The sequence below is a fragment of the Chionomys nivalis genome, chromosome 3 (genome assembly GCF_950005125.1).
Source record: "Chionomys nivalis chromosome 3, mChiNiv1.1, whole genome shotgun sequence".
Lineage (NCBI taxonomy): Eukaryota > Metazoa > Chordata > Mammalia > Rodentia > Cricetidae > Chionomys > Chionomys nivalis.
The window spans coordinates 82,273,185-82,298,159 of record NC_080088.1 but is presented as its reverse complement, the minus strand read 5'-3'; the positions used below and the strand labels follow the sequence as shown (position 1 = coordinate 82,298,159).

Here is a 24,975-nt window from a genome sequence, read left to right as displayed (position 1 = left end):
GCCAGAAGAGGGCACCAGACCCAATTACAGATGGTTGTGAGCCACCATGTGGTTGCTGGGAATTGAACTCAGGACCCCTGGAAGAGCAGGCAATGCTCCCAACCTCTGAGCGATCTCTCCAGCCCCTAAACATTTTATAGTAAGAAACATTTAGTAAATAGCAGTTTATTATTAGATAATACCACACACACCTCTTCTTTGCTAACTAGACCTACATAAAAAGTTTTAGGTTTGTTTATTTGTTTTTACATTAGTGAGGCTTCCTGATACAATTAAGGATGACTGATTACCAGACAAAATGATACCAGTGAGCCAAGCAGGCTTTTCCCAGCAGTCTTTGTTGTAGTGCTGAGTATCTAACCCAGGGCTCTGCAATATGCTCACTATTGAGCACATTCCCCAAACCCGGGGCATTCTTTTTCTAATCCAAGTAGAACTTTTTACTGCATAAGCATGCTCTGGAAGAAGCAAGGCCCTCAAAGATCTTACTTGCTGAATCCAACTGAAGGCTTTCTAAGGTTAAAACAATAAATCCAAAGGAAGCCGCAATGTACCGGCTTGTTACCCTGGAAATTCAGGACTGAGGTTTTGTTTCAGTTTCCCAAAGTCTCACAAAACATGGTGGTCGCATCCTAAAATTGTAAAAGATAGTACCTAGGCCTGCAGAAAGGAGTTCTTATTGCAGCACTGTTATCCAACCTGGTGGCAAGAGTCACACCTTGCAACCCACGCCAGGTTCTACCACCCGCCCTCAATAAACCAATTAAAAGAGCCAAATTAAAAGTGAAAAGCAGGGCTTTGGGAAGAGGGGAAAAAGAGATCCAGCGAACCAGCCCAAAGTCCTGAAGTGAGATTAAAGTGTAAAGAAAAGGCCAAGGAGCCGGGTGGTGTTGGCGCACACCTTTAGTCCCAGTACTCGGGAGGCAGAGGCAGGCGGATCTCTGTGAGTTCGAGACCAGCCTGGTCTACAAGAGCTAGCTCCAGGACAGGCTCGAAAATCCAAAAAAAAAAAAAAAAAAAAAAAAAAAAAGAAATGATCTTTAAGCAGACACAGAAGATAAAGGAAAATAAACTATCAACAAAATTTCCATTTATAAGAGACCAGTATTGGTGTGGGACACCCCAAGACCAAGTTCTCAGCATAACGATTTATTTGCCCCATGGGACAGAGGGCAGGGAGTTAGAGACAAAGACACAAGGGAGAAGGGGACAGGAACAAGAGAGGGGGAAAGGGGTATTTGTCCCCAAGGGGGACAAAGGAGTGCCTCTAGATACAGAAAAATGACAAATTATAAAGGTAAAAAGGGAAATCCCGTGTTAGGATGAAGTGTTTAATTTTGATTGGACATATTAATTAGGATAGCCAAAGGGGGCTTTTGATTGCTGGAATTCAATATTTGATTGTTGGTCCTTGGTAGTCAGCCTCAGGAGGAAGAAGTGGTCAAATAAGGGTCTAGACCTTGGTGGTCAGCTTTAGGAATGTAAGCTAAGGGGCCGAGGAAAAGGGGGAGGAGGGCGAGGCCGGCCAGAGACTGTTCGCCACGCTAGCGATGGCCAGAGTCCCTTCCCTACCCACATTAAGAAGGAAAGAAGTCACAAGAGACCCGCCCACATGTTGTCCCCAAGGCGCCGAGACCAACGTGAGCTCGAGGGGTAGAAGAGGTGTCGGGGAGTCTGAGTGCTGCGGATGGGAGAGCGTTCCACTCGGCGGGGAGCGGGCTAATCCCGGAGGCCCGGAGACCGCCGGGAACAGCGACGGTGTAATCCGCTCCCTTCACTTCCGCGTCGCCGAGTCATGACGTCACGGGCCCAGAGCGGGCTTTTCGCGCGAGCGTGTGAAGTGAGACGGCGCGGCTTCTGTCAGCGTCTGCAGCCAGAGCGGGTCAGTAGGACCGGGGGTACGCGGGCGCTCGCTTCGGGGTGTCAGGGGCCGGGGAGACACGCCTGACGTCCCGGACGTCCCGGAGGAGCCGCTCGACCTGCTCCTGGGCCGCCGCCCACCCGGGCTCTCCCCGGACAGGTTTCCGCTCAGCTCCTTGCAGCCCGCGGGCGTCCCTCCCCCAGGGACCAGGCGCGTCCCTAGAGCCCGCTGTGGCGCGGTTCTGTAGTTACTGGATTACCTATCCTGTCTCGGTTCCGTAATGAAGTGAACGTGATTTATTTTAAATAACAGCAAGGACTCTTGTTATTGACTCGCACTATATCCGCTTTCCGGTGCGTATTTTTTATCTAGTAGTCACTTGGTTTGGAGCGCAAATATGAACTGTCCCCCATCCTCATGGTAAATTTCTGTTCTTGTCCCAAAAGATGGGCCTTAGGTAGTCTGGTTGGGCAAATTTAGCAGCGCTTCTGATTTTCCCTGTCACCAAGAAAGCAAACCTGTGAAGTGTATTTTACTTCTCTTTTGCAGAGCGAGCATCGGAGGAACACTGTAGAGAAAATGCCCATTGAATACAAAAGGAGACCAACTTTTTTTGAAATTTTTCAGGCGCGATGCAGCACAGCAGGTATTGACGAGTTTTTATAAAACTTGGCAAATTAAGTCACATCGAGAAAATATTTTCAATAAAGTAAGGCAAGGTGGATGCTTGCTTTAAAAAAATTTAAAAACTAAAACACAGCACTTGGGAGGCAGAGGCAGGTGGAGCTCTGTGAGTTTGAGGCCAGCCTGGTTTGCATAGCAAGATAAAGCACTGTTAGGGCTACATAGAAAGACCCTGTCTCAGAAAAACAAAAAAATACTTGCGTTAAGTGTGATGGTCCTTTTTTTTTTGATTTTTCGAGACAGGGTTTCTGTGTTACCTTGGAGCCTGTCCTGGAACTAACTCTTGTAGACCAAGCTGGCCTTGAACTCACAGAGATCCGCCTGTCTCTGCCTCCGAGTGCTGGGATTAAAGGCATGCACCACCATCGGTCTGTGATAGTTTTGACATTTATAATCCCAGTGAACTTGATGTAGAAGACCTAGCCAGGTGGATTAAATATGAAGTCAAAACAAGTTTGAGTTACATAGGGAATTCTATGATGGCCTGATCTACAGAGCTCAGACCCAAGTTTTTTTTTCTTTTGTTTTGTTTTTTGAGACAGCGTCTCTCTGTGTAACTAACAGTCCTGGCTGTCCTGGAATTTGCTTTGTAGATCTGGCTAGCTTTGAACTCACTGAGATCTACCTTCTTCTGTCTCTCAAGTGCTGGGCAATTTTTTTTTCTTCAGAAGAGGCAGGCATGGGAGTGTCACTGGGATGTAGCTCAGTAAAGTGCATGCCTCGTGTTTGGCTGTCTGGCTTTGTTCCTCAGTTTAAACCAGGCATTAGCAGATGATGTAATCTCGCCACTTGGAAAGTAGAGGCAGAAGGATCACAGTGAGCTCGGGCAGTAAGGGGCACACGAGACTGTCTCTAAAGTGAACAATGAATAACTCAGTCCCCGGCAGCTTTCTTTGTGCTCGTTGTGGAGTCGTACATCTGGTTACCGTAGTCCTTTCCTGGTCAACCAGATGATGGAGAATACCTAAATAGGTGGGAGATGTAGTAACACTGTGACTTCCAGTGGGAAGAATTGTTCGCAAGGGCTACCAGCAAATCAGACGCGTTGTGATGCTACTGATGAACAGTTGTCAGACTTTCTTTTAGGATTTGTTTTTGTTATTTTAAACCATACATCTGTGTGTGTGTTTGTGCGTGGGTATATGCCCGTGTGTATGGGTGCCTGCAGAGGTCAGAAGAGGGCATCGGATGCCTTGGGGCTAGTGTGATAGGTGTTTGTGAGCTGCTTGATGTGGGTACTAGGGACTGGATTTGAGTCCGCTGCAAGAGCCGTAAACAGCCGTCTCTGCGGCCCCATTTTTCTTGTTTTGAGGACCTCATCTTGCTATGTAATCGTGGCTTAATTTCAAACTTGCTAGGTAGATCAGATTGGTTGCAAACTTGCAGTGATCACCCTATATCCTGGGATTGCAGCGTGAGCAACCCACCTGGCTCTGAATTAGATCCTGTCAGTGAGTATTGGCAGTGCATGACTAAGAAATGCATCTCCATTTGTTCTGCAGCTGGTCTGATCCGACGACTCTTTAGAAGCTGGGAAGAAATGAGCCCCTGGGAGCCCCTAGAAATGGTTGATTTCATTATGGGAGCTCACATTTCATCATTAACAGCAAACCTTTTTCTTCACTCTAATGAGCTCACTGCATTCTTGAGAAAATGTCTACCAAACACTTCAGATCGGAGCACTTGGTTCGTCTGGCTGTCCTTCCCAGGAAAAGATGGCCTTCTGTGAAAAGTGTCTGAGTTTTGCTCACAACTCATCATGAGTGCTTTTCTGTTAGTTACACTTCCCTCTGCAGAAATGCTGTCTGCATGTTGTTTCTCAGAAAATTGGGAAGGGTGTATTAATGAATTAAGCTTAGTTCCGTCAGGTGGCTTAGTGGGTAAAGGTGTGTGCTGCAGAGGTCTGGTGACCAGCTTGTTGCCAAGAAGCCGTATGAAGGAAGAAGGACAGGAGCAGCTGTGCACAGTTGTCTCTGACCCCCACATTCACATCAGCACATGCACACCCACATGTGTCACTTACACAGTAGTAACAAGAAGTAAACATAAGCTTCATGCAATTCATTTTTGCTTTGTTCGAAAGTCCCTGGCATTTCCCCCTTGGGTGGGCAGGAAATGTCAGTACTAGTACAGCTGGGTCCACTGCCTTCTGTCTCGAGGTACAGCAGTTGTTTACATACCTCATCCTTGCTGCAATATGAAAAGGCGAAGGACACCATGGCCTAATTGTGAAATGCATTTAGCTACTGAATCTCCTGAAGCATGTGAAACTGCTCTATAGGGTGGGTGGGTGTTAGACATTTTGTCATTGCCATGTAAGAATCTTTTTTTTTTTCATACTTATTTGAAAGTGTTTCTTTTTTTTTTTAAATATTTATTTATTTATTATGTATACAATATTCTGTCTGTGTATATGCCTGCTGGCCAGAAGAGGGCACCAGATCCCATTACAGATGGTTATGAGCCACCGTGTGGTTGCTGGGCATTTGAACTCAGGACCTTTGGAAGAGCAGGCAACGCTCTTAACCTCTGTGCCATCTCTCCAGCCCCCTTGAAAGTGTTTCTTTAACCCATACTCAAAGAGATTTGTCATATTTAGTCTTCAAAATCATTTTTTAATTTATGGAATACATGCTTATGTGAATAGGTTTTTTCCCCCTGAATTGATGATTGTTAAGATTAAAAATATATATAAATATAGCTAAATTCTATCTCCTTGTAACTTTTTCAAAATTATGTGTTGCTGCACTTTCAAAAGAGTACATTAATGATCTTGCTTAATGAGCCTTAAAGTATTCCACAGTCATGGTTCTTGTTTTTCTTTTTTTGTTTTCTGTATTTGGTATGCTCTAGATTATGGAGTCGCGCCCCCCCCCCCCCCCCTTTGTTTTGCAAGACAGGGTTTTTCCATGTAACCTTGGCTCTTCTGGAGCTTGCTCTGTAGACTAAGCTGGCCTTGAACTCAGCAATTTGTCTGCCTCTGCCTGCCAAGTACTGGGTGTGTGCCAACATGCCCAGCTTCTTTTTCTTTTTTTAAGGTAGGCTCCCAAGGCCGGAGAGTTAAGAGCACTGACTGTTCTTTAACAGGACCCAGGTTCAATTCCCAGCACCCACATGACAGCTCACAACTGTCTGTAACTCCAGTTCCAGGGTAACCAACACCCTCATGCAGACATACATTCAGTCAAAACACTAATGCACATAAATTAAAATTTAAAACAAAAAGATAGCCCCCCACCCCACACCTTCTCTATTGGTTTTTAAGATAGAATCTCACTGTGTAGGCAAGCTAGCCTGGAACAAATGGCATCCTCCTGCTATAGCCTCCTAAATACTAGAATTATAAGTGTGTGATACCATACCCAATTGAGAAATGTTTTTTGTGTAGCTAACCTCAAACTTAAGATCTTTCTGACTCAATCCCTAAGTGATAGGATTACAGGTGTTTACCACCCATGCCCAACTAGTCAAAATTTCAAATTCCTTTGTTTAGTATTTTTTTTTTTTTTTGGTTTTTCGAGACAGGGTTTCTCTGTAGCTTTGGAGCCTGTCCTGGAACTCCCTTTGTAGACCAGGCTGGCCTCGAACTCACAGAGATCCGCCTGCCTCTGCCTAGTATTTTTTAAAGGTTTATTTTATTGTGTATATAGTGTTTCTCCTGCACAGGCCAGGTGCTTGCAGGCCAGAAGAAGGCACCAGTTCACATTATAGATGGTTGTGAGCCAACATGTAGTTGCTAGGAATTGAACTCAAAACCTCTACAAGAGCAGCCAGTGCTCTTAACCTCTGAGCCATCTCGCCAGCCCCTATTTATTTATTTATTTATTTTATTTATTTATTTATTTATTGGTTTTTCGAGACAGGGTTTCTCTGTGGTTTTTGGAGCCTGTCCTGGAACTAGCTCTTGTAGACTAGGCTGGTCTCGAACTCACAGAGATCCGCCTGCCTTTGCCTCCCAAGTGCTGGGATTAAAGGCTTGCGCCACCACCGCCCAGCCCCTATTTATTTTTTTATGTGTCTAAATTTATTTTGTGGTGGGAACAGAGTGGCAGAGCAGTCAGGGGACAATTTGCAAGAGTCAATTCTCAACTTTCACCATGTGGATTCTGGTCATGAGCTGAGGTCTCCAGGCTTGGCAGTAAAGCCCCTTTACCTGCTGAGCCCTCTTGCTGGCATTGTTTTCTTTGTTGAAATGAAGGTCTCGGTGTGTAGCGTGGGCTGTTTTCAGTCTTCAGTCCTCCTGCCTCAGACCTACTGAAAGTGGAATAACAGATGAGTACAACCATGCCTTCTCCTTTATTCTTTTTTTTTTTTTTAAAGATTTATTATTATGTATACAGTATTCTCAGTATTCTGTCTGCATGTATGCCTGCAGGCCAGAAGAGGGCACCAGATCTCACTACAGATGATTGTGAGCCACTATGCGGTTGCTGGGAATTGAACTCAGGACCTTTGGAAGAGCAGGCAGTGCTCTTAACCACTGAGCCATCTCTCCAGCCCCCCTCCTTTATTCTTTACTATGATATTTTTTGTTGATTTTGCGTGTGTGTGTGTGTGTGTGTGCACGTGTGTGCACATATTCTACGACGCAAGGTGAGTACACATCTTCTGAGTATGGGCTCGAATGTATCTCAGGTTGTCAGGCTTAGCATGAGTGGAATCACCTTTATCAACCCTGTTTGTTATGATCTTCATTGCTCAGGAGTTCCTCAGCGTCACTGATTAAAACTTTTGCTTTTCTTGCAGATTTAGGGCCAATAAGCCTCAACTGGTTTGAAGAACTTTCTTCAGAAGCCCCACCGTATAATTTTGAACCTTCAGAAGAATATGACTATAAACCCCACAATTATGAACCACAGCTGTTTAAAACACCACAGAGAAAACCGCCTTACCATCAGTTGGCTTCAACTCCAATAATATTCAAAGAACAAGGTCAAACTCAAGCACTAGACCAGTCGCCTTTCAACGAATTAGGTAACTATAGCCAGATATGGTGGCACACGCCTTTAGTCCCAACATTTGGGAGACAGAATCAGTTAGTTCTCTGAATTTGAGGCCAGCCTGGTCTACAGAGTAAATTCACGACAGCCAGAGCTACACAGAGAGACCCTGTCTAAAAAATTAAAAAAAAAAAAAAAAGTAAGTATCGGTTAAATTTGGACAAATCATGCAGTTGAAGTGTGATGGAGGGGGCATGAGCTAGAACTGCAGGCAGAATTGTATGTAAAGTCGCAGCTCTGTGATGAACTGAGTTCTGTTGTGCTGATCACAGTCTTTCTAATCTCTTTCCTGACTCAAGAATGGAGATGGTGGAAATGGTATGTGATACATTTGGATTCAAGGAAATAATTTTGGTATTTAGTAAATGCTTCTTTCCTCCTATGATCAGTATGCTAAGTAGTAGTAAAAACACTAAGATTTTACTGAATTATGACTTGGATATTCAAAAAAGCCTGTGACTTGTTGTTGATGTTGCCTAAACTATATTTCTGCAAGTTATACGAGGATGGAGGTGGGGTTTTTTGTCCTTTTTTTAAATTTTTTTTTATACTTTTTTTATTGATATTTATTGAGCTCTACATTTTTCTCTGCTCCCCTCCCTGCCTCTCCCCTTTCCCCTTCAATCCTCCCCCAAGGTCCCCATGCTCCCAATTTACTCAGGAGATCTTGTCTTTTTCTACTTCCCATGTAGACTAGATCTATGTAAGTCTCTCTTAGTGTCCGCATTGTTGTCTAACTTCTCTGGGATTGTGGTTTGTAGGCTGGTTTTCTTTGCTTTATGTTTAAAAATCACCTATGAGTGAGTACATGTGATAATTGTCTTTCTGTGGGTTACCTCACTCAAAATAATGTTTTCTAGCTCCATCCATTTTCCTGCAAAATTCAAGATGTCGTTATTTTTTTCTGCTGTGTAGGACTCCATTGTGTAAATGTACCACATTTTCCTTATCCATTCTTTAGTCAAGGGGCATTTAGGTTGTTTCCAGGTTCTGGCTATGACAAACAAAGCTGCTATGAACATAGTTGAGCACATGTCCTTGTGGCACGATTGAGCATCCTTTGGATATATACCCAAAAGTGGTATTATTGAGTCTTGAGGAAGGTTGTTTCCTAATTTTCTGAGAAATAGCCACACTGACATCAAAAGGGGCTATAACAGCTTGCATTCCCACCAGCAATGCAAAAGTGTTCCCTTTTCCCCACAACCTCTCCAGCATAAGTTTTCATCAGTGTTTTTGATTTTGACCATTCTTACAAGTGTAAGATGGAATCTCAGAGTTGTTTTGATTTGCATTTTTCTGATGATTAAGGATGCTAAACATTTCCTGAAGTGTCTTTTAGCCATTTTAGATTCATCTATTGAGAGTTCTCTGTTTAGGTCTGTACTCCATTTTTTAATTGAATTATGTGTTCTTTTGGTGACCAATTTCTTGAGTTCTTTGTATATTTTGGAGATCAGACCTCTGTCTGATGTGGGGTTAGTGAAGATATTTTCTCATTCTGTGGGCTGTTGTTTTGTCTTGTTGACCGTGTCCTTTGCTTTACAGAAGCTTTTCAGTTTCAGGAGGTCCCATTTATTAATTGTTTTTCTCAGTGTCTGTGCTGCTGGGGTTATATTTAGGAAGTGGTCTCCTGTGCCAATGCGTTCAAGTGTATTTCCCACTTTCTCTTCTATAAGGTTCAATGTGGTTGGCTTTATATTGGGGTCTTTGATTCATTTGTACTTGAGTTTTATGCATGATGATAGATATGGGTCTATTTTCATTTTTCTATATGTTGATATCCAGTTATGCCAGCACCACTTGTTAAATATGTTTTTTTTTCCATTTCATAATTTTTGCTTCTTTATATATATCAGGTGTTTGAAGATGTGTGGGTTGATATCTGGGTCTTCTGTTCGGTTCCATTGGTCCTCCTGTCTGTTCTTATGCCAGTACCAGGCTGTTTTCAGTACTGTAGCTCTGGAGTAGAGTTTGAAGTCAGGGATTGTGATGCCTCCAGAAGTTCTTTTTTTTTTTTTTTTGGTTTTTCGAGACAGGGTTTCTCTGTGGCTTTGGAGCCTGTCCTGGAACTAGCTCAGTAGACCAGGCTGGTCTCGAACTCACAGAGATCCGCCTGCCTCTGCCTCCCAAGTGCTGGGATTAAAGCTCCACCCCCCATGACATGTTTGTCATTTGAAAAGCCCTAGTTTCAGTCTCCAGCACCCAAGAAAAGGAAGGGACGAGGGGAAGTTGCAGTCATGAGGGCCTTGTTCTCCCACTTTTATGCAGGAGTCTAAGTTAAAGTGGAATGGTGAAAGCAGAATGATTCGTTCAGATTGGACTTGTGGTTTCCCTTCAGTGTCTCCCTTTATTTTTTTTTATCTATTATATAGACTGTGCTCTGCCTGCATGTATCCCTGCAGGCCAGAAGAGGGCACCAGATCTCATTACAGGTGGTTGTGAGCCACCATGTGGTTGCTGGGAATTAAGCTCAGGACCTTTGGAAGAGCATGCAGTGCTCTTAACCACTGAGCCATCTCTCCAGCCCTATTTTTTACCTTATGTGATGCCATAGCATAGGCTGTACTCATCTCTTAAGATGCATCTCCCTGCTGGGCGGTGGCACACGCCTTTAATCCCAGCACTTGGGAGGCAGAGGCAGGCGGATCTCTGTGAGTTCGAGACCAGCCTGGTCTACAGAGCTAGTTCCAGGACAGGCTCCAAAACCACAGAGAAACCCTGTCTCGAACCCCCCCCCCCCAAAAAAAAGATGCATCTCCCTAGGAGGCGACAGCTCCCTGAATAGTCTGTTTTCTTTCTTAAGTTCAAAATCCGTAGTGTCTACACCCTCACGGGATTTTTCTACTGTTTCAGGGAAGATTACTGCAAACAGTAAACATAAAAATCACCGCAGAACAAAGGCCAAAGTGGGCCCTGTGCTTGATGTTGCCAGTCCGACTCTGAGATCTTGTCTCAGCGAAAGGTATGAGGAGCCTGGTGTATATTTTATAAGGACTTACAGACATGAATTTTATTTGTTTTCAAGGGCACGTCTCACATTGCAGAATTTCCAGCCTTAGCCTCCCACGAGGCTGGGGACTCTAATGAACCATCATGCTCAGCTTCTGTTAGAATGTGTTTAAACAAAACATTCTCTTGCATGTGTTTGTCTCAGAAATAAACCATCATCCAGATAGCTACAGCTGAGTACCTCCTGGACGAACTTCTGTTTATAAATAATGTAATAAATTCCTCAACTGGTACTTTTTATGTTAGGAACGTTTACTTTGAGCCAGGCCTGGTAGCACACTCTGAAAATCCTAGCACTAGAGAACCTGAGGCAGCTGGGTCACAGTGTGAAGCTGCATATCAAACTCTGGTCTTCCCATCCGTAAAAACTCAGTACAGAACGATCTCTCTGCTACTGCTGTTCTCCTTTTAACCTGAGGCCATTGTTTCACTCTGTCTAGCCCTCTTCCTCTGCGACGCACACAAGTTGTACCACAAAGAGAAAAACCAGGTATGAGCACTGCAAAGGTTCTTATTTTTATTGTCTTTTAAGACTTCATTTACTTTTAAATTATCTGTTTGAGTGTTTTGCCTATGTGTATGTATGTATACCAAATGCATGCCTGGTGTCCAGAGGCCAAAAGTGAGCATTAGGTCCCCGGGAACTACAGTTATAGATGATTGTGAGCCACCTATTGTAGGTGCTTGGAACCCAGGTCCTCTGCAAGAACAGCCCGTGCTCTCAAGTGCAGCCCCCTGGGTTTTACTTGTAGGTTGTAGAAATGTTAATAAAAATCTAATAACTTTGTGTTTTTTTTAACTTGCAGTATTATATGGAAGTTTATTTTCTACACCAAAAATCGAGGAGGTAAGTGTTCTGCTCAGATTACTTCCATTATATAAGTTGAGAATGTGACAGTGTCATCCCTTTAGCTCGAGAGTTGCAGATCTACACTTAGCATTATGTGGTAAATAAAGTGTGAATGAAAAAAATAATCACCAATGTTTCTGTAAATTAAACTGTTGTCTTTTTTTGTAGGGTCAGACACCCAAACCCATCTCTGAAAGTCTCGGAGTTGAGGTGGATCCTGATATGTCTTGGTCAAGTTCGTTAGCTACACCACCAACCCTTAGTTCCACTGTGCTCATAGGTAATGGTGGCAAATGTGTACTGCACAGGATGAGGTAGCTGAGGCTGTTAAGTTGTCATTTCCAGCCTTGTGTTAGAAAGAAAGCATGGGCTTGGGAGGCAGAGGCAGGCGGATCTCTGTGAGTTCGAGACCAGCCTGGTCTACAAGAGCTAGTTCCAGGACAGGCTCCAAAAAACCACAGAGAAACCCTGTCTCAAAAAAAAAACCCCAACCCCTCCCCCCCCCAAAAAAAGAAAGAAAGCATGGGGGGCTGGAGAAATAGCTCAGTGTTTATGAACATCTGCTGTCTTGTAGAGGACCCTGGTTCAGTTCTCTGCACCCATGTAGTGGCTTACAGCTGTCCATAATAACTCCAATTCCAAGCCAGGTGGTGGTGGCACACACCTTTTATCCCAGCCCTCTGGAGGCAGAGGCAGGTGAATTTCTGTGAGTTCGAGACCAGCCTGGTATATAAGAGTTAGTTCCAGTACAGGCTCCAAAGCTATAGAGAAACTCTGTCTCAAAAAACCAAAACCAAACCCAAACAAACAAACAAAAAGGTAAAAAAGTATGTAAACGTGAAAGCTGACTCAGATGTTACTTGTGCTGAATATGTTAGTAGTTCTGAATAATTTTCTTCTCTCTGTCTAAAATGCTATCAGAGAGTCACATTTTAGCACCATGTCATCTGTGTATTATAACTTCATGTACACATTTACTTTTATGCACATTTACCTTCTGAGTCATCTTGCCAGCCCTCAGCTAGGGCTTGGATGATTCTAGCCAAATAGCATTTCATTTTGGCCCGTTTAGCCAGAAGTGATTGGACTTTATTTTATTGCTTATGTGAAATAATAAAGTAAAAAGGCTGAAAGCTAAGAAGTAATTAGCATTAATTATGTCTTTACAATGAATCATTGTCTAAACAGAGCATAAAGTTTCCCAGGGAAGCTTTGAAGTCACAGCCTTTCATTACATGTCTCTCATTAGCCATTGTAGAGAATATTACCACAAAGCACAAAGCTCATGTCACCAAACCACCATTTCTTTTTTTTTTTTTTTTTTTTTTTTTTTTTTGGTTTTTCGAGGCAGGGTTTCTCTGTAACTTTGGTCCCTGTCCTGGAACTGGCCCTTATAGACCAGGCTGGCCTTGAACTCACAGAGATTCACCTGCCTCTGCCTCCAGAGGGCTGGGATTAAAGGCGTGCGCCACCACCGCCCGGCCAAACCACCATTTCTAACCACCATGCAAGTGGCATTAAGAAACAGTGTGACAAGTCAGTCCAGGTCAGTCTTCCTCATTGCTGACTTTGGTCACTTAATTTTGTTTCAGATGTGCCTCTTATCAAATAATGTGTGTGGGTGGGGTTGTTTCCAAAAAGAAGTGAGTTTGTCTATTAATTTTGGTGTACAATATGTTATACAGAGCCAGCAATGGTGGTGCACGCCTTTAATCCCAGCACTCAGGAGGCAGAGGTAGGCAGATCTCTGTGAGTTTGAGGCCAGCCTGGTCTACAAGAACTAGTTCTAGGACAGCTCCGAAGCTACAGAGAAACCCTATCTCAAAAATAATAATAATAATAATACAATACAGTGAAATTTAATTTCTTTTATAGCCCGAGATGAGGAAGCACGAGGAATTGTGTATCCTGAAGACTCTCCTGCTGTAAGTCAGTGTCGGGATGGTGATACTCATGACATTCCTCATTGAGAATATCTTTACTTTATGTGTGTGTGTGTACACAGGCTACACAGAGAAACCCTGTCTCAGACAAAAAAAATTAATTCTCAGATTTTACATGTATATATTTTGATCATATTCACCCTCTTTTCCTCCTCCAATTCCCCCATGACCTTCCCTAACATAACCCACTCTCAGCTTTATATCTTTTTCTTTAGTTTTAAAATGATCCCGAGGCCGGGCGGTGGTGGCGCACGCCTTTAATCCCAGCACTCGGGAGGCAGAGACAGGCGGATCTTTGTGAGTTCGGGGCCAGCCTGGTCTACAGAGCTAGTTCCAGGACAGACTCCGTAGCTACAGAGAAACCCTGTCTCGAAAAACCACCGAAAAAAAAAAAAAAAATCCCCTGAATCCAACCAATGCCCCCTAGATGCAAATGACTGTGGGGACACACACTGGAGGTGAGCAGCCTACCACTTGCCATTTGCTCTGCCCAAATGATTCTCTTTCCCCAGTAGCCATCAGCTACCAAAGCTCCTCAGCTCGTTTTTGTTGTTGTTTTGGTTTGGGTTTGATTTATTTTTTGTTTTTGGCTTTTTTGAGAAGGGTTTTTCTATGCAGCTAGCCCTAAACTGTTTGAAAATCATTCTGGCCTCAAATTTGTAATCTTCCTGCCTTTGCTTCCCACATGCTAAGATTATATGTGTGTGTCACTATGCCTGGCTGTCCTGCATTCTTTAAAACTACAATTTATAATTTTCCTAACCTTCGGGAATGTTTCTAAACCTGATCCCATATGTAATTTCTTCCTAAAAAGTTTTCTGTCTTTCTGTTTGGTAACATGAATATATATGTGCAACAAAAGGGTTATACTAGTTAATGATTTTGAAAATAATTTCAGCAGATTTTGAGAAGCTATTTTTCCAACCACAACGAAAGTCTGAAAAAGAATGATAGATCTCTTCCCTCTGTGGCTGACAGTGAAAACAAAAGCCAGAGGCAAGCTTTTAGTCACGGTAAGTACTTCTATTTAGTTGGGCCACTGATCTTAATTGATGTAATTGTCCTTTTCTTCAGGAGAAAGCCAATGCTTTCCTTTCTAGACCTTTGACATCAGGATACAAAAGATAGAAGCTAACTTGATAGATTTGCTTCCTGCTTCCTCGTAGTAATACAGGCTTGGTTGGCTATGTCTGAGTTGACAGGTCTTAGAATACTAAGTTGGGAAGATAGCACTTTGAAAGGTGCCCCTTAACTGTGTAGACCTGATAAAAGATGTATTAGAGATTGGCATCTGAGTAGAGACTTTCAGCACATTGGCACTGGCTTTTAGATGAGCGACTTGCCAGAAAAAGAACTGGCATTCAGAATAACCCCTTGTTGCATATTTGTGTATTATTTAATATGAATCGTGTCTGGAGAAGAATTGTGAGTTGTATTGTAAATGTTATAATGTGCTTTTGTTTTGAATTATAACAGGATTGGAGAAAATGTTAGGGGATTCATCTGGCAAAACAAACAGCTTCAAAGATTGCCTTCAAAAGTCAATGCCAAGTGTTGTAGAAGATTGGGAGACAACTGCAGAAACTTCTGAAGAAGATAGTTTCTCGTTTTGTTTTCCTAAGCATAGAAGCAGAAATCTACAAAAAATGAGAATGGGCAAGAGCAGGAAGAAAATTTTCAGTGACGTCATAACTGATGAGTTAAATGAAGAAGCTAGTAGATGGGCTGGTGAGAAACATTCATCTGAACTGGATATTAAACCAAGCCACAGTGATCCCTTAGATCCAGATGTGACAAACCAGAAGCCCTGTAGCAGTGGAAATGAGGAAATCTGCAAGGAAGCTGTACAGTCTTCCAGCAGTGGGTGGTCTCAGCTAACCCTCTCTGGTCTGACTGGAACCCAGATGGGAAAAACACCTCTCCTGTGTATTTCTTCTAATAACCAGAATAATTCAGAAAAAGACTTCATAGATACGAAGAAAGAAGGTATTGACTCTATTGCTTCAGAAAACTCTTTACCTCATATTTCTGTTCTTCCAGTACCAGAAAAGGTGATCAGTGAGAAAACTCTGGGAGATAGGGCACACGAAGGACAGCATCTTGACTCGCACGAGGTCTCCATTGCAGGGGAGCAAGCAGTGTCTGGAACTTGTCAAGCAGCCTGCCTGTTTCAGAGTGTCGGCAAGTCTGTGTTCAGAATGAGAGAGCCACTTGAGGAGTGTCTGGGCACTGTTTTCTCAGAGAGTGAGACCAGCCTAGCCACCACAGAAGAACCTGGCGCCTCTGCCAGTGTGTTGGGAACGTGTGCTGTGTGCTCACAGACAGAACCTGGCGCCTCTGCCAGTGTATTGGGAACCTGTGCTGTGTGCTCACAGACAGAACCTGTCACCTCTGCCAGTGTGTTGGGAACCTATGCTGTGTGCTCACAGACAGAAGAACCTGGCGCCTCTGCCAGTGTATTGGGAACCTGTGCTGTGTGCTCACAGACAGAAGAACCTGGCGCTTCTACCAGTGTGTTGGAAACCTGTGCTGTGTGCTCCCAGACAGAGAATTCATTGTGTCCCGGTTCAGCTGACTCTGGAACCTGGCCAACAACTCTCACTCACACTTCTGCAACTGGGAAAACTGCAGGTTTAATATCCACTCTAAAAAACAAAAGAAAAAAGTTTATTTACTCCGTAAGTGATGATGCATCTTATCAAAGAACAGAAATACTGGCAGTCAGAACATCAGAGCTCACTAACCCTTCAGCGCAGTTTGTAGCAAGTGCTTTTGACGCGCCATTCATATTTACATATGAGAATTCAGGTATTCATGGGTTTTTTTTTTTTTTTTTTTTTTTTGGTCTAGGGTATATATAGTTTTATGGATGCGGTTAAGTTCTCTAATTTGAATATGCGATTTTTAAAATTTTTTGAAAAGCAACACTTGCTTTCTTTCTGTAGTCTTTTGGGCCTCCTATTAGTCACAGAGAGTGTTTATATACATTAGTGTTAAGACTTTGGATTCAGGGTTTAGAAGTGCGTCTTTCAAATCTGTTGGATCATTTTGCACCAAATACATATACATATATACACATATACACACACCATTGACTTTTTTTTAGTATTTACTTATTGTGTATATGTGTGGAGGTCAGTGGACAACTTATCTGAGTTGTGCCTGACCTACCATGCAGATCTTCGGGTCCTCAGGTTTCATGACAAATGCCTACCCACTGAGCCATCATGCCATTTGTCCCCCTTTTATGCTCTATGCTGGCTTTGAACTTGGCTTATCTCCTACCTTAGACTCCCAAGTAGTTAGGACCACAGACATGCACTGCCAGTTCCTGCTTCATGGCTCCTGAGACAGCTTTCTATCCATATACATTAGGAACCTGCCCACTTAATCCTGCTTAGAAGTGTTTATTGTGTGAAATTGGAAAACTAAAATTGTTCTTTACTTGGGAAGCTGAAGCAGGAGGATCATTTGAGCCTACAAATTCAAGGCCAGCCTGGGGAACATAAGGGAGACCTCTGTTGCTTCCACTCCACCTCTCACCCCCACAACCCAAAGTCAGTGTTAGCTCCCTAGGAGAAAATGTAAATGGCTTGGTGAATGGATTGGTGGTCCTAGAATATTGGAGTGTTGTTTGCACTCCAGGGATCGATCTACCTACCTCTGTGCCCTTTTCCTTTTCTTTGTTGATTTTTTCCAGACAAGGTTTCTATGTGTAATAATCCTGGCTGTCTCTTTGTAGACCAGGCTGGCCTCAAATTTATGGAAATCTGCCTGCCTCTGCCTCCTGACTGCTAGGATCAGAGATGTGTGCCACCACCACCAGGCTCTGTTCCCAACCTTACAGTACTGGAGTTGATAGATACACACTGCCACACCCTGTTTTTTATGTGGGCACTTTTGGGTACCGGGAATTTCAGCTCAGGTCTGCACTTTACTAACTGAGCTATTCTCTCGGCTCCTTCATCTAGACTTTAGTAACTTCAAAGTTGTGACTACATCAGGTTCTGTTTCGAATCTGTTAATGGCTCTTGCTCTTCTTGTTAATGTGATAAAAGCATTGAGTGGATGCAATTAGTAGTAATTTATTTAACCTATTCTGTCAATCTGTATCCTTATGTTTAGGTTTATCAGATTCTTCTGTCATAAGAAGCTCCTTACAGAATGATCCTGAAGAGCCATCTTTGTCCTTGGCCAACTCTTTTGGGACTGCTTCCAATAAAGAAAGTAGTCACACTAATGCATCGATATCTCAAGATCTCAATGACAAAGAAGCAATAGTCAGTGAAGAAAAACCAGGGCCACATACAGCACTAGAAACTGATTGTCTGTCGTGCTTGCCCGAAAAACAATGTGAAAATGAAGATCAGAAGAGCCCCAAAATTTCAAATGGAAAAGAAAGAGTCTTAGTCTCAGTCTGTCGTCCTGCAGGACAGCAAGCGGCAGCAATGCAGCCTGGCAGCACTAGCTTTGAATTACAGGAAGACCCTATCGGTGGCCATAAGAGCACCAGTATTCTTAAAGTAACTCCCAGCTCGAAGATGCCTCTGTCAAAGCCAGTTGTGGTTTCCAGAGGAAAAGTGTGTAAAATGCCAGAGAAACTGCAGTGTGAGTGTTGTAAAGATAATACTGAATTAAGCAAAAACATTCCCTTGGAGAAAAATAAAACATGCGTCCTAAGTGAAAGTTCTAAAACCTCTGAGTTTCTGCTACCTGGCAAATATGTGACCAAAGCGTCCCCCGCAGGGAAGTCTTGGTTCAGTAAGAACACAAACCTAGCGGTCATAAAAAAGGACCAAGAAAAAAACGCTTTTATCTCAGAAATATCAGTTAATATGAGTTCTGAAGAACTTTTCCCAGAAAATGAGAATAATATTGCCTTTCAAGTAACTCATGAAAGTAATAAGATTGTTTTAGGCAGTACTGTGGAACTGCAGGAAGAAGACCTCAGCCATGCAAAAGGGCCTGATCTCCAGACCTCTCATACAGCAACAGCAGTAGATGAAGACATAGGTGATGAGCAAGCAGCCCGTGCGTTGATAACAAAAAACTCAGATTCCTCAGCGTGTACAAAGAAGAGTAGAAGTGCCATAGAGCAGCATCTGAAAGGAACTGCAGACAAAGATTTAAAATTGAACTCCTCCCTGGATGTGAGGTCAGATGGGAACAATGACTATACAGACAAATGTTCATGGTTTTTAGATCCAGTCTTTAGCCATAATTTTGGAGGTAGCTTCAGAACAGCTTCCAATAAAGAAATAAAACTTTCAGAACATAATGTCAAGAAAAGCAAGATATTCTTCAAAGATATTGAAGAGCAGTATCCTACTAGTTTAGCTTGTATCGACATTGTTAATGCCTTACCATTAGCAAACCAGAAGAGACTAAGTGAACCTTATACATTTGATTTGCAGTCAGTTACTACCGTGTCTGCTCCTTCTCAGAGTCGGGCGTCTGCTTCTTGTGAAGATACTCACACATCACCTCAGGTGTTATCTTCAAAGCAAGATTTTCATTCGAACCACAGTTTAACACCCAGCCAAAAGGCAGAAATTACAGAACTTTCTACTATCTTGGAAGAATCAGGAAGTCAGTTTGAATTCACACAGTTCAGAAAGCCAAGCCGTGTAGCACAGAATAATGTCCCTGATGTGCCTGGAAACCTGATGGTTGCCATAGGTACCACTTCTGAGGAGCGGAAAGATGTTGATCCTCATCTCACAATGGATTCCTCCTCTGTTGGTCACACGGATCACAGCAAGAAATTTGAAGGTTCTGTTGGTGTTAAACAAAACTCTTCTTGCCTGTTGAAAGACAATTGTAACGAAAGTACATCTTGTTTTTTAACAAATGTAAATGAAATGGAGTTTGAAGGATTTCGTTCAGCTCTTGGCACAAAGCTTAGTGTGTCCAATGAGGCTCTACAAAAAGCTCTGAAACTGTTCAGTGACATCGAAAATATTAGTGAGGAAACTTCTGCAAAAATAGACCCAAGAGCTTTCTCTTCAAGTGCTGATCATGATTCTGTTGCTTCGGTGTTTAAGATAAAGAGACAAAACAGTGATAAAAGTTTTGGTGAGAAAACTAGTAAGTGCCAAGTAACATTGCAAAATAATGCTGAAATGACTACTGGTGGTTTTGTTGGCAAAAATCCTGAAAATTGTACAAGAAATACAAAATATGAAGATAATTATACTGGTTCTCAAAGAAGTACTTATAAGTTAGAAAACTCTGAGAGTAGTAAACCAAGTACAGAGGTCACAGTTGATATTCAGAAGGATGGCGGTGATTTACCATGTGATTTACCAACTGATGAAAGCAGTAAGTATCCTGAGTCATGTACCCAGTATGTGAGGGAGGAAAACACACAAATTAAAGAGTGTATATCAGATTTAACATGTTTGGAAGTCATGAAAGCTGAGGAAACATGCTGTATTCAATCTTCAGATAAAGAACAATTACCTTCTGGTAAGATGGAGCAAAATATAAAAGATTTTAATATATCCTTTCAGACTGCAAGTGGGAAAAATATCAGAGTCTCTGAGGAGTCATTAAGTAAAAGTGCAAATATTTTAAATCAAGAGACAGATGAATTGATCATCTTTTCAGATCCTTTGAGTTCTAAATTTCATTGTGGCATAAATAAGAACAAAATGGACATTTCATGTCACAAGGAAACTACCAGTATTAAAAAGGTATTCAACGAGCGTTTCCCACTTGGGACTGTCGGTCAGTTACCAACTCTTCAGCAGCATCATGAATGTGAAATAGAAAGTACCAAAGAACCTTCTCTGTTAAGTTTTCATACAGCTAGCGGGAAAAAAGTCAAAATTACACAGGACTCTTTGGACAAAGTAAAGAACCTTTTTGATGAGACACAATATGTTAGGAAAACCCCCAGTTTTAGTCATCAAGGGTCAAAACCCTTGAAGGACAGAGAGAACTTCAAAGAAGGGCTTACATTAGCATGTGAAACAGTTGTTGAAATCCCTGCCTCAAAGAGTGAAGAACTGCAGAACAGCTTTGGCTCTAAGGAGACTGGAGTGCCACCCAAGCAAACTGATCATTTGTATAGGCAGACTGAAAATCTCAGAACATCAAATAGTACCTCTTCTAATGAAATAGAAAAAAGTCCTACAACCTCCTGCATGAGGCAGTTGTCTTCCTCAGTCACTGAAGATTGTGCTTTGGCATGTGACACAGGACACGGCAGGAAAACTTGTGTCACTGAGTTTTCTCTACCCAAAGGCAGAAAACAGCTTAGAGAAGGACTGGGGCATAAATCTGAAAGAAAAAATGCTGCCGAAATTGACTGTGTAAAGGAACACACTGAAGGCTGTGCTGGAAATGCCTCAGATGAGCATAGTTCAGACAGCATTAGAAACGAAGTTGGTACAAACTGTGCGTCTGAAAATCAAGCTTCCGCCCTCTTTAGTGACCCTGGCATGTCTCGCAGCTGTCCACCCCAGTCTAGTTTTTGTCACTCTGATAACATGCATAATGATTCAGGGTATTTCTCAAAAAATAAAATTGATTCTGATACTCAGCCAGACATGAAGAATGCTGAAGACAGTGCCCTTTTCCCCAATGTGTCTGCTACAGAAGAAGTAAGTACATACCCACAAACTGCAAAGGAAAATACTTGTGTTCAGAAACTTGAGACTAACTCTTCACCCTGTGCAAAAAGAAGCGTAGCCATTGAGATGGCTACAGGAGATTCAAGAAATTTTAAGGTAAGCTCACCTATGGTCATGACATCTTATTCACAAGAAACTGTAAAAACAGTGAAAGAGATTTTCACAGACAACAATAAGACAATTAAACAAAACACACAGAGTAAACCAGATACTTGCCACACAAGCTGTCATAAAGTATTGGATAATTCACAGGATTTTATACGCCCTAGCTCTTTAGATGACAACTATATAAACTCACATAAGACTTTTGTTTATACCCAGAAAGAACAAATTTTACAGCATAATAACCAAAGTATGTCTGGACTAGAGAAAGCTCAAATGCAACTTGTTAATTTGAGAACTTGGGACACATGTAAATCTGTAAGGGAACTTTCCCAGGCAGCCTGTCCTTCACGCACTTACGGCATTTTTAGCACAGCAAGTGGGAAAGCTGTGCAGGTATCGGACGCTTCATTAGAAAAGGCAAAGCGAGTGTTTTCTGAGATGGATGGTGGTGCTAAACCTTCCACGGTGCCTCCGGAAAGTAATGAACAGTCTGACCACCCTGTGAGAAGCAAGAACTCTGTGGTGCAGAATCCCGAGGGTGTGTCGTCACTCCCCAAAACCTTCACGAGCAATGTCAGTTCATCGGTATTCTCTGGATTTAGTACAGCAGGTGGAAAACGGGTCACAGTCTCAGAAAGCGCCTTACACAAGGTTAAAGGAATGCTAGAGGAATTTGATTTGATCAGAACTGAACATACTCTCCAACATCCACCTACATCTGAAGATGTATCAAAAATACCTCCTCAGTCTTTTGTTGAAAAGAGAAGCCCAGAATATCCTGTAAACTCGAAACTGCAGAAAACCTGTGATGGTAAATTCAGTTTACCAAATAACTATAGAGAAAGTGGTTCTTTGGGCAACACTCATGCTATTGAAGTTTTTCCCCAGCTCCCTCCGCTTACGGAAGACACACAGTTGGTATTAGGAACCAAAGTGTCCCTTAAGAAGGCTTATCTTCTGGAAAAGGAACAAACCTTACCTCAAACCACAGAAGCAGGAACTGGTAAAATGGGGGCTTTTGATGTTCCTGTGAGAACAAATGGAGGAGGCGGTTGTGCTTCTGCTAAAGAGCCGGAGAACTATTTTGAAACAGAAGCAGTGGAGATTGCCAAAGCTTTTATGGAAGATGATGAGCTGACGGATTCTGAACCAAGTCATGTCAAACACTCACTGTCTACCCACCCCCAAAACGAGGCTTTGTTCAATTCGAAAACTAGGAAAAGAAGAGTGGCTGTTGATGCAATTGGTAAGGATTTACTTTTACTGTGATTTACTGGCCTCTGTCTCAAAAGAGTTCCACATTCAGTAGTCTCTTAGGTTAGAGGGTTAAAGACTGTTTATTTACTGTAGAGTTTGGAGGACAGTGATTTTGCCCTTGATATCTATAAGTCTACCAATAGGTCATATTTTAAGGCTCTTTTAGTGTATTTTTAGAGGTTGCTAATAGTTGCAGTTGAGAAATTATGCTAGGTGTACTGTTAACATTTCCCATGTGTGTGCAGAGATCCAGTTCTCGCCATTAGAAACTGGCTTCTAGAATAGCCCTGTGACTTATCGAAGGAGTTCGTGGACTACTTAGGTACAGCACTCTTCATGTTACCTCATTTCTCTGAGCCTGTTTCCATATCCATAAAATGTAGTTACTACCTCTCACAAGAACTGTAAAGATAAAACCGTGCTTACTGCTGCCAGGCTTAATATTTGATAGCTGTAATCCTAACATTTAGGAACCTAAGCAGGAGGATTGCCTTAAGTTCAAGGTCAGCCTGGGTTAAATAGGATAACTCTACCTCAAAAACATCCATCTTTTTTTTTTTTTTTTTTTTTTTTTTTGGTTTTTCGAGACAGGGTTTCTCTGTGGTTTTGGAGCCTGTCCTGGAACTAGCTCTTGTAGACCAGGCTGGTCTCGAACTCACAAAGATCCTCCTGCCTCTGCCTCCCAAGTGCTGGGATTAAAGGCGTGCGCCACCACCGCCCGGCTCCATCAATTTTTTTTTATATTTATTTATTATACAATATTCTGTTTGTGTGTATGTCTACAGGCCAGAAGAGGGCACCAGACCTCATTACAGATGGTTGTGAGCTACCATGTGGTTGCCGGGAATTGAACTCAGGAACTTTGGAAGAGCAGGCATTGCTCTTAACCACTGAGCCATCTCTCCAGCCCAAACATCCACCAATTAATTGATTAAATTTTTTAAATCACAAAATTTAAAATAAGTTATTAAATTGACCTTGACACATTACTTATCTATGCAGAGAACTTAGTGTTTGCTTGCTTCCCTCACAAATATTTTAAATGCAGTGGTATTAATAAATAATACCATATTCTTTTTCAGAATTCTTTATGTATATGGGTGTTTTTCTTTTTTTTTTTTTTTTTTTGGTTTTTCGAGACAGGGTTTCTCTGTAGTTTTTGGAGCCTGTCCTGGAACTAGCTCTTGTAGACCAGGCTGGTCTCGAACTCACAGAGATCCGCCTGCCTCTGCCTCCCAAGTGCTGGGATTAAAGGCGTGCGCCACCACCGCCCGGCTATATGGGTGTTTTTCTTGCAAGTATATCTGCACTATGTACATGCCTGGTGCCCACCAAAAGAGTGCATTGGATCCCCTAGAACTGGTGTTACAAAAAGTACCAATGCCATGTGGATGCTGGGAACTGAACCTGGTTCCTCTGGGAGAGCAGCCAATGCTCTTAATTCCTGAGCCTTCTCTGGCCCTGTGTCCTACTCTTAATGCCATTAGACAATATTCTAATTTCTCTTTTAAGTGTATATTTAATGTCTTAATGAACCTATTAGGTTAATTCGAAATGTCTCAGGCTAGAAAGAATCTTTCAAGTATTGAATCAGCTGACACTACATTCATGATAGATGTCAAAACTAACATTCCATCGCTTAAGTGGGTAATTTAAACAAGCTTGTGAACTCAGAGTGTCAGAGTTACCATATATCTTCTGATCGAGCCCTGTCATATTACAGAGGGAGGCCTGGAAGTCAGTTCATGACAAGCCACCCTGCCAGAAATAGGCTTACTTCACCAAGCATTCTACAAATGTCCTTTATAATACTTAAACAGTGGTGTTTTGTTTTGTTGGTTAACATGTTTTAGTTTTAAAAGTGAAATCTAAGCTTTTGAAAGATACAAACATGTATGGAATTTTCTTTCTAGGACAACCGCCAATCAAAAGAAGCTTATTAAATGAATTTGACAGGATAATAGAAAATAAAGGAAAATCCTTAAAGCCTTTAAAAAGTGCTCCAGATGGTAAATTTGTTTTTATTCATTTCTTTCCTCATCAAGTACTCTGCCTGATGTTCTTAAACTCCTCTCTCAGTTCTTGTGTCTACAGAGTGGTTTAATATTACACATTTGCCTTATTTGTTACGTGGATGTTTCATCCGTGACGCCTAGTAGGGTACTGAGAAAGCTCTAGTTGCAAAGGGTAGGATGCTTATGAGATAGTGACTGTAAACTTAATGAAACTGGTGACTTACAGCATCTCACCAAAAGTTGGTCTTTTTTGAGTCATGTGATCTCAGCTACCAAATGAGATGGGCATTTTTTAGTTCTGAATTGACTCCATCTTTCAACTCACAACATATAGTTGATTCCTTTCCTCTTCATCCCCTACAGTCTTCTGACTTTCCTCTTTTTTTTTTCTTTTTTCCCAACAAAAATATTTGTGTAGTGGTGTGTGTGTTTGTGCAGGAGTCTGTGCATGTGCCTGCAGTGCCCCAGAAGGCCAAGTCCGTCAGGTTTCCCAGAGGTGGAGTTGCCTTTAGTTGTGTGCTAGGAACTGAACTCAAGGTCCTATACAAGGGCAGTCAGCACCCGTGGGTCCTCTCCCCACCTCCAAGTTGACAAATTTTATTACCCAGCAC

General features: G+C 42.3%; 1 protein-coding gene across 1 annotated transcript in view; it reads left to right on the top strand.

Annotated features, from left to right (window-relative positions):
- The first annotated feature begins 1,846 nt into the window (after nucleotides 1–1,846).
- The window catches only part of Brca2 (BRCA2 DNA repair associated), a 44,968-nt gene continuing 21,839 nt past the window's right edge, over nucleotides 1,847–24,975 (top strand). Inside the window, exons 1-12 of the mRNA XM_057765702.1 lie at nucleotides 1,847–1,882; nucleotides 2,411–2,507; nucleotides 7,292–7,519; nucleotides 10,402–10,510; nucleotides 10,998–11,047; nucleotides 11,364–11,404; nucleotides 11,576–11,687; nucleotides 13,283–13,332; nucleotides 14,252–14,363; nucleotides 14,827–16,158; nucleotides 17,476–22,338; nucleotides 24,263–24,358. Coding sequence (XP_057621685.1) covers nucleotides 2,441–2,507; nucleotides 7,292–7,519; nucleotides 10,402–10,510; nucleotides 10,998–11,047; nucleotides 11,364–11,404; nucleotides 11,576–11,687; nucleotides 13,283–13,332; nucleotides 14,252–14,363; nucleotides 14,827–16,158; nucleotides 17,476–22,338; nucleotides 24,263–24,358 — 7,060 coding nt within the window. The 5' untranslated portion in view covers nucleotides 1,847–1,882; nucleotides 2,411–2,440. The remainder of the gene's footprint in view (nucleotides 1,883–2,410; nucleotides 2,508–7,291; nucleotides 7,520–10,401; nucleotides 10,511–10,997; nucleotides 11,048–11,363; nucleotides 11,405–11,575; nucleotides 11,688–13,282; nucleotides 13,333–14,251; nucleotides 14,364–14,826; nucleotides 16,159–17,475; nucleotides 22,339–24,262; nucleotides 24,359–24,975) is intronic.